The sequence below is a fragment of the Canis aureus genome, chromosome 14 (assembly GCF_053574225.1).
Source record: "Canis aureus isolate CA01 chromosome 14, VMU_Caureus_v.1.0, whole genome shotgun sequence".
In the NCBI taxonomy this organism is placed as follows: Eukaryota; Metazoa; Chordata; class Mammalia; order Carnivora; family Canidae; genus Canis; species Canis aureus.
The window spans coordinates 46,962,142-46,978,408 of record NC_135624.1 but is presented as its reverse complement, the minus strand read 5'-3'; the positions used below and the strand labels follow the sequence as shown (position 1 = coordinate 46,978,408).

The following is a 16,267-nucleotide window of genomic DNA, read 5'->3' as shown; positions in this document are numbered from 1 at the left end:
CATTCCACCTATTTTTTTTAATCAAATAAGTTTGAGCTATTTTCCCCAATTAGTGAGCTCACCATAGACTAGTCTATCTTTCCTTAACTTCATATTATCCCTTTAATATGCTCCTCTTTCAAGATTGGCTTATCCTTCATCCATGTTCCACAGGCACATTCCTTTCTGCTTCTGCCTCTTTGTCCATAAATGTCCATACATTTCCTGTCCAAATCCTCAGGCCTCACTCAAGCCCCATGACTTCTGTGAAGACCCACCTGCATGATCCTTTTTCTCTCTCTACTTCCTGTGGCACAGAAAAATTGTATTACACAATTTCTCTCTTAATTCAACAATGCTGTATGTCATTTTTATTTTTATTTTTTTATTCTCTTATTTGCCAGAAAGGTTATACAAAAATAATAATGGCTAACCTTAAGTGTGTGCCAGGCTGCTCTAAGTCCTTGATACGTATTAACTCAATTTGTCCACATTATAATCCTGTAATAGAGGTAGTGTTATTTCTGCCTTACATATGGGGAAATTGAGGCTTAGATCAAGAAACTTTGCTAGGTCACAGAAAAATATGGTGCCAGGATGCAAGTCAAGCAAAGGCAACGGACCTCTTGGGTATTATGAGTAGATCCCCTATGGCACCAGTTATTCAATAAGCATGATCTGACTGATGTGGCTCACCAGTTTCCTAAACATTCCTAAACATTAGTACATGAGATTTGTGTGGCAAGTCTTAATACCATGCCACCTTATGAATTTTTATCACTGTGGGATTTTTAAGCAGATCGTAGTGAGGAGGTGCAGCAGTGGGGAAAAGTCACCTCGCAAGACAACAGTGTAAGTGTTTTTCACTTTTTGAAAAGTCACTTATAGTAATAACTAGATGCTTGGCATTTTCCAGGTAGAAGTTAGCTGAAGCAAATCCATACAGTGTTATTTTCTTTTACACAGAGTCTTCACAGTTTTTCTGGCAGACATGTAGCTTGGGCACAGGGAATTAAATCCTACACATTTCCAAGAAGCTGCTGGTTAAGTAACTGCCTGAGTGAGAGGAAAATAATAGCGTCCAGTGTGTGGGTGTACAGTTCCCTGGAACGTGCTCTTCTGGGGTGAGGAAGAAGAGCGATTTTCCTGAAAAAGTGCTATATCCTAAAGGAAGTAAAAGTGTTTTTTTAAGTCCTTACATGAGACCACTGGTTATGAGGCTTTAATAAACAAAGCAAGGTAAGTCTATCAGTTGTTCTGAAAGCATTTCCATATGATCAGGAATAGCAGGCTGTGCCAGGAATTTGGATTTTTGTTAGCAAACTGACTCTCAAACTGTGTCAGTTGAGTCAATGAATATTTCATGAAATTAAAAGGAAACCTCTCAGAGGAGTGGAGAACTTCGCCATCATTGACTAGAATGGAACTATGTGGGATCCTGAATTTATCAGATTGGTTTTCTACACTCTTCCATTCCATTTTCTGCTAACAAGTTTATCATTGAAAAATAGATTTGTATCTTGATTTTTAAAATCGAAGATGGTTCTCCAGAATTAAGCACTGTCGAGACTCAGCTTTTGGCCAAAAATATTTGGGCTGATGTGAGCAAGAAGATTCTAGAATGGGAAGAATCAATTTCCCTCATGTCTCTGGGGCCTTGGATTCCCCATTCATCATAATGATTATAGCATTGCCATTGGATGTGAATGTGAGTAGTGAGTCCTGGGAGCTAAGAACATGATTTACAACTTGAACGACCCATCAGGAATTGACCAAAGAGGCCTGTGTTATTTCTGTTAGAAGTCCTTATACGGCAGCTTCCTCGTCTGGGGACCCTTACCAGGAGACTCTTGGCGATGACTAACTTGAGATCCGGTATCTTTTTCATATGATCTTTCAAACCTACTGGCTTGTTACTGTGGCCTGTAAGACACTGGCCCCTGCCTCCCTCCCTCTCCCAGCATTCTCCACTTGTCCACTGAACTTTAGACACACTGACATTATTATTACTGATGTCCAGACTGCAAACTCATGTCCACCTTGGGGGCTTCGCCCTCACCGTTCCTTCTGCTTGGAATGTTGATCTCTAGACCTTTACATGATCACCTCCACCTCATCGTTCATGTCTCAGCTCGTATATCAACTACTTGGAAAGGTCCTTGGCGACCCTGACTGAAGCAGCTTTCACCCTCACCACGTCACTCTCTGCTTATTTTGTTTTCTTCAAAGCACGAGATATTATTATTAATACATTCATAGCTTGTTCCTCTCACTAAAATAATAGCTCCCGGAGGAAGGGACTCCCCCTAATACAACACCGTTGTGTTGCCTCCCTTTCCATTCTACCTTATTAACCCATAGTCCTTTGTGTATCTGATGGCATCATTTGCTTAAATTCTGTGAGGGTAATGTTCTTCTGAGATCCAGCTCACTTCATTGCAATATCCGCCTCAAGACTCAGTGAGTAACCCAGTGTTTCTTTTATAAACATAAGTCAAGTCTAATTTCTTTTTTTTTTCAAATCTTTATTTAAATTCTAGTTAATTTATAGTATGATATTGGTTTCAGGGGTAGAATTTAGTGATTCGTCACTTGATACCAGTGATTCGTCACTTGATACCCAGTGCTCATCCCAACAAGTGCCCTCCTTAATACCCATCACCCATTTAGCCCATCCCCCACCCACCTCTCTGAGAACCCTCAGTTCTCTATTGTGAGAGTCTCCTACCGTTTGTTTTCTTCTCTCTTTTTTCTCTCATTCCCAGATGTGTTCATCTGTTTTGTTTCTCAGATTTCACATATCAGTGAAATCATATGGTATTTGTCTTTCTCTGACATATTTCACTTCGCATAATAGCTCTATCTACTCCTTGCAAATGGCAAGATTGCATTCTTTTTGATGGCTGAGTAGTATTACATTATATAGATATAGATACAGATACAGATACGGTTATAGGTACACACCCTACATCGTCTTTATCCATTCATCAGTCAATGGACACTTGGAGTCTTCCATAGGTTGGCTACTGTTGAACATGCTGCTATAAACATCAGAGTGCATGTGCCCCTTCAAAAGTATTTTTGTATCCTTTGTGTAAATAGTAGTGCAATTGTTGAGTTGTAGGGCAATTCTATTTTTAACTTTTTGAGGAGCTTCTCTACTGTTTTCCAGAGTGGCTGCACCAGTTTGCATTCCCACCCACAGTGTAAGAGGGTTCTCCTTTCTTCGCATCCTCGCTGACATCTGTTGTTTCCTGTGTTGTTCATTTAGCAATTCTGACAGATGTGAGGTGGTATCTCATTATGGTTTTGATTTGTATTTGCCTGATGATGAGTGACGTTGAGCATCTTTTTATCTGTTGGCCATCTGAATGTCTTCTTTGGAAAAATGTCTAGTCATGCTCATTTTTAATTGGATTATTTGGTTTTTGGTGTTGAATTTTATAAGTTCTTTATATATTTTAGATTCTAAACCTTTGTCAGATATGTCATTTGCAAATATCTTCTCCCATTCTGTAGGCTGCCTTTTAGTTTTGTTGATTGTTTCCTTCTCTGTGCAGAAGCTTTCTATCTTGATGAGGCCCCAATAGTTCATGTTTGCTTTTGTTTCCCTTGCGTAAAATTTGTATGGAACCACGAAAGACCCCAAATAGCCAAAGCAATCCTGAAAAAGAAAAGCAAAACTGGGATCCCTGGTGGCGCAGCGGTTTGGCGCCTGCCTTTGGCCCAGGGCGTGATCCTGGAGACCCGGCATCGAATCCCACGTCGGGCTCCCGGTACATGGAGCCTGCTTCTCTCTCTGCCTATGTCTCTGCCTCTCTCTCTCTCTCTCTCTCTCTGTGACTATCATAAATAAATAAAAATTAAAAAAAAAAAGAAAAGCAAAACTGGAAGTATCGTGATTCCAGACTTTAAGCTATATTACAAAGTTGTAATCATCAAGACAGTATGGTACTGGCACAAAACCAGACATATAGATCAATGGACCAGAATGCAAAACCCAGAAATGGACCCAAAATGGACCCATACAGTTGACAACTGTATGGTCAACTCATTTTCGACAAAGCAGGAGAGAATATCCAATGGGAAAAAGACAAGTCTCTTCAACAAATGGTCTTGGGAAAACTGGACAGCCACATGCAGAAGAATGAAATGACTACTTTCTTACACCATACACAAAAATAAATTCAAAATGGATAAAAGACCTAAATGTGAGACAGCAACCATCAAAATCCTAGAGAAGAACACAAGCAACAACCTCTTAAACCTCGGCAGTAGCAATTGCTTAGTAGACATGTCACTGGAGGCAAGGGAAACAAAAGTCAAATATAATTTCTATCCAATCTTTTGCCATTCCTACATTTTCCAAAAACTAACAAAGGAATGTGTAGAATCTTGATTCTGAGGCACAATAATCTTTTTAACTAAAAAATTTCAATTGAAGTCACTTGTAGCAGACATTTATTATGTTGCTTCCCTGCATCCCTTCCTTTTAGGGAGTTGCTCCACTCCCCATTTATCCTGGGGATCCTAACAGGAGCTGCCATCTTTGTACATGACCCACACTTCTTGGTCTCAGTGACTGGTCAAGGGATAGGTATCTAATCCAAGCTGAAGCAATCAAAGGGCTTCACATCCTGGTCAGGGTGATTGGGTTTGAGATACTTGGAGTCCCTAAACAAGATTTGTTTTAGGTGGAGCTGAGAGAAAAAGACTTTCCTTTTTTGGTCATGAAGATGAATGAATTAAGTTTGGAAGGGCAAGTAGTGTGTCCCCTGGTTTGTGGAAAAGTCAGTTGGAGACAATAAGGTCACCCTCCCATCACCTCCTGCTTCCTCTCACAGAAGTGGAGTTGAGAGATGGAGGGTCTGGAGGACACTTGGTTCACTGGCACCAGCCATCATGAGGACCACCCACATTCCTTTGAGTGAGTGGTTACATTTCTAGTTTTTTTACTCAGATATTCTAGTGCTATTTTCCTGAAATTTTTTTTTGTATAAAACTATTAACTGAATATATACATGAACATATATGAATTAATATTAAATCCCTAAATTATTTTATCTTATATTGAGAGCCATTGTCTGTCTTAACTGAAAAAGGTGTATTTTCTATACTTCTAGAATTTTCAAAAAGAGGAAGCCTTGTTGACTAAACAAGTCTTCTATTAGAAAAATTAATTCTATTCTAGTTCATAGTCTTTCTCAACTAGTGGAATAAAAAATGGCATATTGCAGTTGAAACTGGAAATCTCTGCTTTTCCATTAATCACCTGAAAGTAAAGACAAAGAGGAAATACTCCCTTTGAAACTAAACACAAATTGCTGTCAATAAAATGTTGTCTGTTTCTTAAAAATAATTTTAAAAATTATATCAAGTTATCAAAAAAGAAATGGAATGTTTTGAACATAAAAGAAACCAAAGGAAATAGTTGGATTAGTGAGATTATGAAAGAGGTAGACACTTCTGCTTAAAAAGTATACTTACAACTAGACACCATTTACTGAGTTTGCTTTAGGACATTGAATTTTAAAAATGATTAAATGACATTTTAATTTAAAATTTTTATGATTGGTTAACCTTTTCACTTTTAATGAGATGTTTATTTTAAATAGTACTTTATTAATTTTATTTTCTAATTTATACTAGAATGATAATGTATGTTTAACTTATATTTTATGAATATATTTTACTTCATGTCATAATTTTATAATTTTATATCAATATGGGTTAAATTAGTTTCATTGATTTTTAAAATTTTATAGAATACCAATACTGTGATTTAATATAATTTACAATTTTCCACCTTTGTTTTGAGATAGTTTTTGTCACTTATACCTACAGATCACTGCCTAATACAATTCTTATATTCTACCTCTGAGATAGACAAGCGAATAGAATATCTTCTCAGAATTTCAATTAAAAATATTTTTTAAATACTAGATTTACTGGAAAAATTAACTCAAACTTTATGCTCTCCTTTAAAAAACAATTCTGTTGGTGAGAGTTTTTCCGTATAAAGCATAAGCTAAGCTATCTAACCAGACAAATGATTCTATAGTATTATTCATGTTCTGTTTAACACCTGTTAGACTTTTTTGTCAAAATCTCCAGGTCATCCTTCTACTTGACAAAATAATTTAACTAGCTTTTAATATTAACATGTTTAGTCCAAAGGAACCAAACAGAGAAAATAATATGATGGGATTCAAGAAAATATTTCTGAATTCAGATAACTAAACACTTAGTGGAAATATTCCAAGTTCTGAGAAGGATATTTAGATTAGTGAATAATGTCTTGTCTACTACACTAGGCATTTATATTTCAAGACCAACTGAGGTTATGAAAACTCAGATTATTTTTCCCCAGTTATACCCACAGTAGAACAGACTTTGTCTTTCCTCTGAAATGTGTAACATAAGCTCTGTTCTCTTGCTGCCAGAAGTAAAGAAGCCCCTGGTTTCTGGGAATCTGTGTTGACCTTCATGAACCCCCAGCATCATGATAACACGTGTTAAGTATCCTATTACTAAATATCGAGTGTCTCAAGAGTAGGAGAAGCATAGGTCAAACTGTCTAGAGATCTGGTTGGCCACCTAGGCCTTGAAATATATCCTTCCTTTCAGAATATCAGGATATCTTAGAATTCTGAATAAGTTCCATCTTCTCATTTCTGGGGCAGAGGAAGAATTATACATTTTTCATATGTGTCTTATGGCCACACAATCGAAGAAGCAAATTTGGAAATCCTTTGCTTTTCTGTGTAGTGCTGCCTTTAGAACCAGAGCACATGGGTCTTGCCTTGGGCTCCATGATTTAGAGCAGTGGTGCTCCACCAGGCTTAACTTTGCCCCTTGGGGGGGGTGGTACTTGGAAATGTCTATAAGACCTTTTTAATTATTAGTCCAGGAGTGGTGGGTGGCTAATAGTGTCTAGTCGGTAAAAGTCAGGGATAATGCTAAACATCCTACAGAGCACAAGATATCCCCACACAGTAAATAATTATCTGAGTATAAAATAATTATCTGGGTATAAAATGTCAATAGTGCCAAGGATGAGAAATTCTGATTTAGAGGACCACTCTGGCCTTCCTCCCCAGCCATGCCTCAGCGCATGGGGCAAGGAGTCTGTCTCCCAAGGAGCTATGCCCACCTGGAGCCTGGTCCACGATCTAGAGAAATGTTTTCAAAGTGTAGTACCAGACCAGCAGTAGCAGCACCACCTGGGATCTTGTTAGAAAGGTGGCTTTTGGGGCCCTATGTCAGACTTACTGAATCAGGGAATCTGGGGATGGGGCCAACAAGCTCTGTTGTAACAGGCCCTTCAGGTGATTCTGATGAATGACCAAGTTGGAAAAAACACAGTTCCAAGGAGTCCAAAATCCTGTATTTGAACCTAAAAGATACGTTTGTCAAGATGGGAAGGTTAGAATACATTTTCTTTAATAGCTTGTTAAGTTGATTTATAATATCTAAATATGTTGACATAGGGTGTGTGGGCCTCCATTCGGACCCTTACTCACAGATGTTTGGCCCCGCAAATGTTTGGGATGAGTATGTATCTCTGTCTCAGTCCTCTCAGGTTGTCAAATGAAGGTACTGGGGGCACCTGGATGACGCAGTTGGTTAATTAAGCATCTGCCTTCTGCTCAGGTCATGATCCTGGGGTCCTGGGACTGAGCCCCACATCGGGGTCCCTGCTCAGTGGGGGGAGCCTGCTTCTCCCTCTGCCCTTCCCCCTGCTTGGGTACACTCTCACTCACTTTCTCTCTCTCTCTCTGCCAAATAAAATCTTTTTTTTTTTTTTTTTAAATGAGGGCACTGGATTAGATTGTTCCTTAATTTCCTTCTCTAAATACGATTTCATGGCTACCTTAGAGGCATTGACACTGATATTCCTGATACAGTCCTGCACACATGTTCGTAGGATACAGTGACTTTGATGCCTGGTCACTGCTAGAATGTTTTTTGTTCTTTTGCTCTCTACCCAACAGTATTTCTTTAATTTGATAAAATATGGGAAAAGATAGGTCAAATGCTTGACCAGGTGTCATACAAAGTTTGAAGAGCTAAGTTCCAGATACCTTTCAATAGCACTATTTACATTATACATATGGTCATAAAAATTAAAAACTACACACACATACATTCTTAATGATACATAAATTGGCATTAGTTTTTGAAATGAAAAATTCAAACTATTAGTCAAAAATTTAAATTTTGATTTGATACTCTTATTTCTTGGAAATTATTTAGATTTCTAGGAAACTCTACACGTAGGCAAAGGTGAATGGTTAGGAGTGTTAAAGTGCTGATTTATTTTTATAACAAAAGTTGGAAACAACCTACACATGCATCCGTAGTGGGCTGGCTAAGTAAACGTATGTTCAGCCATATAATAGTAATGGTCCGCAGCTATAGAAGGAACGAGGCGTGTGCTGTTGATGAAGGGGGCCCGGGTGGGGTTCAGAGTGTTGGGAGTGGTACTCTGGCATCAGACCGCAGACCATCTACTCACTGTGTGACCTTGGGCAAGTTACTTATTCTCTTTTTGCCTTATTTTTTTCCATCTCCAAAATGGGGAATAATAATGCCCACTTTCCAACATTTTTGAGAGGATTAAATAAGACTGACTGAGTCCTTTAGTGTAGTTGACAAATGTTAACTATTATTATGGAAAGACTTCCAAGATGAACCACTAAATAAAAATATATCAGTATAACACAGAACAATGTGTACAGGTTTAAAAAAAGGGGGTTTGTAAACATGAATGACAGCCAAAGCTGGGCAGGGATACTCTCAAATTTTATTTACAGTGGTTGTTTCTACATATCTGAGACGGGAAGAATATTTTTCATCGTATAATTTTCATTATTTTTTCCGTATATAGGGTTACTTTTATAACTTTAAAAATTATTTAAGGAAAGATAAGAAAAATCAAAATCATGCAGATGCTCAGATTCCATATGATGGCAGAAATAGAACCATATGGATTCACTGATATTTTTTTTAATGAGCCATAGAATGGCATTTCTGCTGCTGAAAGATTTGTTTTTGTGCATGAGAAGCATTCTAGTGTTTAAGAATTTCATGGAAAACTAATCTTTATAATGACATTCCCCTCTTCTTGATGATGAATTTCTTGCATTTTCCACTTGATAAAACTGAGAGATCCGGACTAAATTGCCTTGCTTGTTGGAGGCTAATGAATAAAATGCAGAAACATCCCAGGTGCAGTGCTCTGTGGAGACCTTTTTCAGGGCAACTGCGGGTACCTTGAAGGTTGAAAGACTGAGGTGTCCTTTGCAATGATTTTTCTATCCACCGTCAGTGCAAATCCTACGCTAAATAGATAGGCCTCCTTGTGCAAGCCCCTTTTGCCCTATAAAAACCTGTCTAAAGAATTACTTAATTAAACAACAGATATGAAGCTTATCTTCCTTTGGATTTTGGCCAGTAAAATGTCTGGATTTCAGAGGCCCCCAGGTTGTTCTACTGCAGAAAGGAATTCTCAGGATGTCGGTAACAGGAGAAACACCATCAGTGGTGTGGGTGACCTCCGCCTGACTTGAGTAGTTCTCCTCTCGCTGCGCCCCCACAGACAGAACTTCTGAGGTTGATGGAAAGCCAGACTCTCATTCTGGTCAAGGAAAACAAGAATCCCCATTTTGCAGCACATTTTGTGAAGTCTTCAATAATCTCACGGTTCATGCGAGTTTCTAAATAAATTTAAATCTTGCAGTCAGGGTTCATGCTCTTTGTTTTAAAATCAAATGATTAGAACCCATTCCTTATGAAGAGCTCTGTTTTGTTTTCTCTTTGCCTCATTCTGTCATCAAGTGTTCTCTTGAGAGGGTTTTCCTGTTTTTAAAAGTAACAGGATTTGGGGGAAGTTTGGTTCCTTTCGTTTTCTGTTACGAGATCACAGTCATTTAAAAATAATAATCAGTGGAAATGTTCATGTTTCTTTCAATGCCACAGAGTCGAACTTTGCTTCCCTTCCTGTGCCCTCCACCTACCCCCTCACCCCCCCACTTTTTTGGTAAAAAAAATGGCATTCCGTAATTGCAAAAGAAAGTCACTAAAGCCTGCAGACTTGATGCTTCTGCAACTTCAGGATTTCCAAGTTCATTTGAACCCTCAGTGTTGTTGCCTCTCTTCTCACTTATCTTTGATGTGTTTCTCCAAACACCTCCACCAGGGAACAACTCCATATACGTGTCACTTTCCTCCTCCTCATGTACCCTTGCCACCCCCAACTTTCAGCCAAGCAGCTCACCTTTCACTCGAAAAGAAAGAGGCTATTTGATTTGAAATCTCTACCCTCTCCACCTTCAGCAAGGTACTGGCTTCCTTCCAGGCTCGGAGGCAGCCCTCCTTCTCCCTGTCTAAATTAATTCCTCCACTCTTCTACCCTTGAGCATCAAGTGACGAAAGTCGGAAAGGTTTTCTGCGAATATGGATTGCCTAAAAGAGCCAGTTATTTCATGAAGAATAGAATGTTTTAAACAAACCTGAATACCTTTGAAACCTAAGGTTTTAAATCTTGCATACGGTGCAACCATGTTTTTTTGAATGATTGAGATCCTCACAGGATGGTATTGGTACAAATTGAGTAAGAATATAAGTAAAGAGCAAAATAATGCTGTCAACACTCACCTTTATTTTCCAGAGATTTTCCTAATTTTTAGTGCAGGAAGATTTTGCAGTTTGTTGAAAAACATCATTATAATTTTATACTGTCCAAATAGACACTAAATGGCCATCCAGTTACTTTACTTCTTCATTTTTTTTAACCTTATTTACTTTATTTTAAGGTATTGCTGCATTGCAGGATTACATTGGGCAGGAAAAGAGGAGGGAAAAAAAAATCCTGGGCAGATAAATTTTACTTTGCTTTTTGTGATCCCTGCCCAAAGTTGCTCTCGTTTTTTAGGTATTGGAACTTTCTTTGACATCCTATACATTAGAATTCTATCACCTCCTAAGGTTCAAACACGTGTCAGTGGAGAGAATGATTAAAATAGCTGTTACAATTTGGATCTGCATTGCTTTCGTATACTTTGAGTAGCCTCCTCTTCTGCTGATCACGTTCCATGCTGAATTTCTAACACAAATCTCCCTCTAGAAATGTTGACTTATAATGTAATGCTTCTTTTGGGAAAAAGGACGAGTGCTGAGTAATGATATTGCCTGGTCAAAGATCACTGTGCTTTAAGCATTTCATCGTTCTATCGTTCTGTGTCCTTCCATTAGAGAACCATCTGTGACCGAACTGGTACAGGACCAGGAGCAAGACCAGCAGTGGCTGACACTACACTCCAACTGGGAGAGCCTCAATGGGACGACTTTGCATGAACTGCTGGTAAAAGGGTAAGATACCTTTCACAAGAGCTCCGTAGGGTGGATTATGTATGGAGCAAGAGCCTATCATCGGGGACCTTCTCCCATTTCTAACTTAAGATAATCCAAATTTATCACATCGGTAAAGAACTTCCATAGAATGGTGATTGGCCTTTACATTTCGACATTGTCTGGCTTTATCTCTTCTTTCTAGACACGGATGATATTTTTCTCTTGCTCATTGCATGTTTCTTTAATGATGATTACAGAAACTATCATGGTGAAGGCAGAGGAACTTAGGTTCTAAATTTGGAGGTTTTTTTAGCATCCTGTTCAAAGTAAATCTCATATCTGTAGTTCCTACAGATGCTACGTGGAATTAATTAACAGGGAATTGAAGTAATGAGAACTGATCAAAGTTGGAGAGTCTGAGAAAAAAAAAACTGACACAAAATGAAATTATAATCAAGTAGCCTTAGAAGTACACTTCTGAAGAATTTCCCCTAAAAAATCATGGCACCTTGAACGAAGCCATCTACCTTGTCTATGGATGGGGATACAGGAGGGAAATGGAAGGGATTAATACTTTTTTAGTGTTTATTACATATTACATAGCTATAGAAAATTTAGATAACCTGATCAAAACTCATAGCTCACAGATGGTAAGTGGTGCCTCTCAACTCAAACCAAGTTAATCTGACTCCAAAGCTTTTAATAAGTGCTAGAAAAACCACTTCTTAAGAATTTCAGAGAAGAAAACCTAAGGTAGGCCATTTCTCTTTAGAATGTCTTGAAATTTTACCCATACACCAAACTCTGCAGCCAAATTTCTGAAGTACTTCCTTCAAAACAATGACCTGAATCTTTCAGCAGAGTGATTTGTTTCCCCAAATTGCAAATCCCAGAATAACCCTTTCAGGTTTAACACATACATATGTACATCATACATATATGTCATTGTAAATGGGAATTGGTGGAACTGGTTCTAGTTCTGGATTCCTAACTAGATTTGTGATCTTACAGAACCACAATTTCCTATAAAATGAGGAGTTGGTACAGAGAGTCTTTGCTGTCTTTTTCTATTTCTACAAGTTGTGGTTTGGGGATCTAACAGATAACAACTGATTGCTGAGTATCTCTCCCATGCCAGGTTCAGTGCTAGGCTGTGAGGGGATATAGGAGTGAACGAGGGGGACAAGCGTCCCCCAGGCCTCCAGGAACCTACATTGTCAAGGTGGACAGAGAGACCATGAACTAGGAAGAAAAATGAATTTCAGATATTTGGAAATACTACAAAGAAATTAAGGGTAACAAGATAGACAGTAAGGAGGAGATGGGACTTCAGGTTGTGGGAAGGCAAAAAGCAAATATGTTTTTTCCATATTATATAATTTATTGACACAAGTAAGTACACAGGTCTCCATGCAAATTTAGCAAGAAATGAAAATACAGGAAATCCTCAAAAAGGAATGTGGCCATGACATATTTAAGGATAGATTTTTTTTTTCCTGAGAAGTCTAGGATTTTAAGTGCATCACAGTATTTTTGACACTCCCAAAGGCTCTTTTGTTTTTTAAATTTATACTGTGAATCAGTGCTTTATGGTTAGAAGAAAACTTTGTGATTGAAATTTAATGTGCCCTAAACTGAATTCTCTCATGTAGCCACATTGATAGATGCTTAAATGTGGCCCATGTTCTTACCTTTAAAGGTGAGCTCTGGAGGCACCTGGGTGGCTCAGTGGTTGAGCGTCTGCCTTTGGCTCAGGTCATGATCCCTGGGCCCTGGAATCAGGCCCAACCTTGGGCTCCCCGCAGGGAGCCTGCTTCTCCCTCTGCCTGGGTCTCTGCCTCTCTCTGTGTGTCTCTCATGAATAAATAAATAAAATCTTAAAAAAAAGGTTAATTCTAAGTTTTAGAAAGGTCTTTCCTGAACTTACTTCCTGTAAGTTCTACTGACTGGTTCTGATCCTGCCATCTAGAGTTACACGGAATAAATTTAACCCCCCTTCTTCCTGTCGGCCAACCATAGATCTACATTTTGATATCCAAGTCTCGTCAAGATTCTTTTCCAGTCTAAAAAACTCAGAGCTTTTATCTGTCCTCTAACTTTTTGAAGCCATATTTTATTACTTCCAAACTATTTGCAACTTCTCTTGACCATCCATACCCTCTCTGTAAGCACAAAAATCTGACATGCTCCTTCCTCACCAAAGATTCTAAGAAGTAGTCCAGTTCCCTTGCCTTCCTCTCCCTACTTTGAAAATCATGGTTTGAGTCAATATTCTGGGTGGTGCCACCAACCAAGATGATGTGGGAAACTTTGCTAGCAGTAATTTCTTTCCCTACCCGCGTGAAATTATATTATGATGATATTAAATAAGCTTTAAAAAAAAGGTACAATCCTCCATATACCTTTTTTCCCAGGATGATATTTGACCTCAAGAATTACTGCACAAAGTGTAGATAACCGTTACTCAAAGAACATGACCTCTGGGAACGGTTGAATCTGTCTTGCTTTTCCCTGGTAAAGTGTTTGAAATGAATGAGAAATATGTAACTTAACATTATGCCTTTTTATGTTTCCAAATCTAGGCAGACTTGTCATAGCAGAAGTAAGATTTCTCTTCTGTGTACGAAACAAGGTGAGAGCATTAGCGGTGTGGTGATGGAATCTGACCTTAATTGGACTGGGTTCTGGGTTGGTTGGGGGGGGGGGGAAACAATAACTTGCACCTCACAGCAAAGATCCAGGCATCGCTCTGGGCTTGGTAGCGGATCCCACACTGTCTTTTCTGCTCTTTGGTAGACTGTGGGCGCCGCCCTGCTGCCCGAATGAACAAGAGGATCCTTGGGGGTCGGACAAGTCGCCCTGGAAGGTGGCCGTGGCAATGCTCCCTGCAGAGTGAACCCAGTGGACACATTTGTGGCTGTGTCCTCATTGCCAAGAAGTGGGTCCTGACAGTCGCTCACTGCTTCGAGGGGTAAGCTGCCCTTTGTCCTTTGGTTTTGCCTGAAGTTGGTCATCTTGTCCTTGGGCATTCTTAGTGGCATATGTAAGTCCTTGAAGCCACTTCAATGCAAAAGCCACAGTTGATCTACTCCCTTTATCTGCTTCAATTTTTCTACCTTTGACAATTGTTGTCCTGTAGGTGTGCTCATCAGTTATTGGAAATGGATGTATATTGCTGATGATTTTTTTCCTAAGGGGAAGGAAGAGGAAGAAGTTTAGAAGGTTGACGCTGCAGCTAGCATTAGTCTCTTTTCTAACCTTCCTAAATACGTCAGATACACTTAAGGTCCAACAGAGGGGATTTGTCTATACTCCAGTGAGTTTAGGATGCTGGAGGGATTAGCGAGGAGATGGAGAAGCAGAGATAAGGGTACCCCAGTATGTGTATTAGGGTTCTCCAGAGAATGAGAGACCAGCGAGAGAGGAGGGGTGAGTTTATTTTAAGAAATCATCTCTCATGATTGTGGGAGTGCTGGTGAGTCCAAAATACGCCTAAAGGGACCAGAGCAACTAAGACAAAGGGCAAACCTACCCTAAGTTGACAAGCATCACCGTAGAAGGTCTCCCGTTCTGACCACTTCTGTACTTCACAGGCAAAAACAAAACCCAAACCAAACAGTAACAACAACAAACACAAAAAATCCCAAACATTTAGTATGTTCACATAAGATTTTGGGGGTCAGACATTTGGATGTGACGTGGCTGGTGCAGTTTGTCTCTGATCAGCGGTGGATGGGGCCTCAGCTGGAAGATTCGAAGGCCGAGGGCTGGAGCCATCGGGAGTCAGGTAGTCAGTGCTGCCTGTTGGCTGGGGCCGGGGTACACCTTCATATGGGATTCGCACCCTGATGCTTGGCATCCCCCAGAACCAACTTCACTGAAAGGGAGACAGTAGGAAGGTGTGTCGCCCTTTTTGGTCTTGCCTCCCAAGACACACATGGTGCCTCTCCTGGGTGGTTGCTCAGAGCCCCACAAGCCCCGGCCAGATCCAAAGGGAAGAAACAAAGAGCTCTCCTCTCAATAGGAGGTATATTTGAGGACTTATTTTAAAAACCACCATACAACTTTTTTCTGTTTTTTTTTTTAAATAATTTTATTTTATTTCAAAGTAAGTCAAAAATAATAGCAAAAATTCAAAACAAAATGACTCCTAGTTCTATCACCTAACCGAAATGATGATTTTCACTTGATCGTTAATTTCTAGAAAAAAAAACACAATTTCTTCTTTTTCTTCTTGCCTTTTTCCTTAGCTTTGCCATTTACTGTGTCATCACGGGTCAAATCATTAATTTCTCTGGGCCACAGTTTATTCACTTGTGACAGGAGGGAAATAAAAGTCCCCACCTCACAGATTGGTGTGGGGGGTGAGTGACATAGTTTTATGCAAAGCCTTGAGAATCATGCCTGCCACTGATCAGTAAGCTCTCAGGAAATGTCAGCTTTTCGTTAAAAAAAAATTACTGCTAAAAACATGCATTGTACGTTTCCCCTTTTCATGAGTAGTTTTGCATTTTACTAGCAGTATTTTTTATCTCTGTCTACTTTCTCATCATCCTCACAGTAACCCCTATTAACAGCCTCGCCAGTGTTCCTTCATAGCTATAAGCATACTTTTTTTTTTTTTTTTTTACCGGATGCCACCGTTTACCTTTATAATTTGGAGTCACACTCTGTGCTTTTGTTTGATAAGGTGTCTTTCCCCATATAACAGTATATCATGGACCTCCCTCTAGGTCAATGGACGTAGCTCTAGCTCATCCTTTTTCAAAATTAAATGATATTCCTTTATATAGATTTACCATAGCTTTTCCTGTTATTCCCCAATTGATGGACATTCAGCTTAGTTCCAGGTTGCTACCATCTTAACAACACTGCAATACATCTGCTCAAACAAAGCTGCTCACCTACTGGTTTCTACAGACTAGAGTCCCAG

At 39.3% G+C, this 16,267-nt stretch overlaps 1 protein-coding gene across 3 annotated transcripts in view; it reads left to right on the top strand.

Moving 5' to 3' along the window:
* CORIN (corin, serine peptidase) overlaps positions 1–16,267 on the top strand; it is a 235,731-nt gene that overhangs the window by 196,919 nt on the left and 22,545 nt on the right. For all 3 annotated transcript variants that reach the window (XM_077847934.1, XM_077847933.1, XM_077847932.1), the window contains 3 exons: positions 11,236–11,352; positions 13,917–13,966; positions 14,131–14,305. In XM_077847934.1, the coding sequence (XP_077704060.1) occupies positions 11,236–11,352; positions 13,917–13,966; positions 14,131–14,305 (342 nt within the window). The remainder of the gene's footprint in view (positions 1–11,235; positions 11,353–13,916; positions 13,967–14,130; positions 14,306–16,267) is intronic.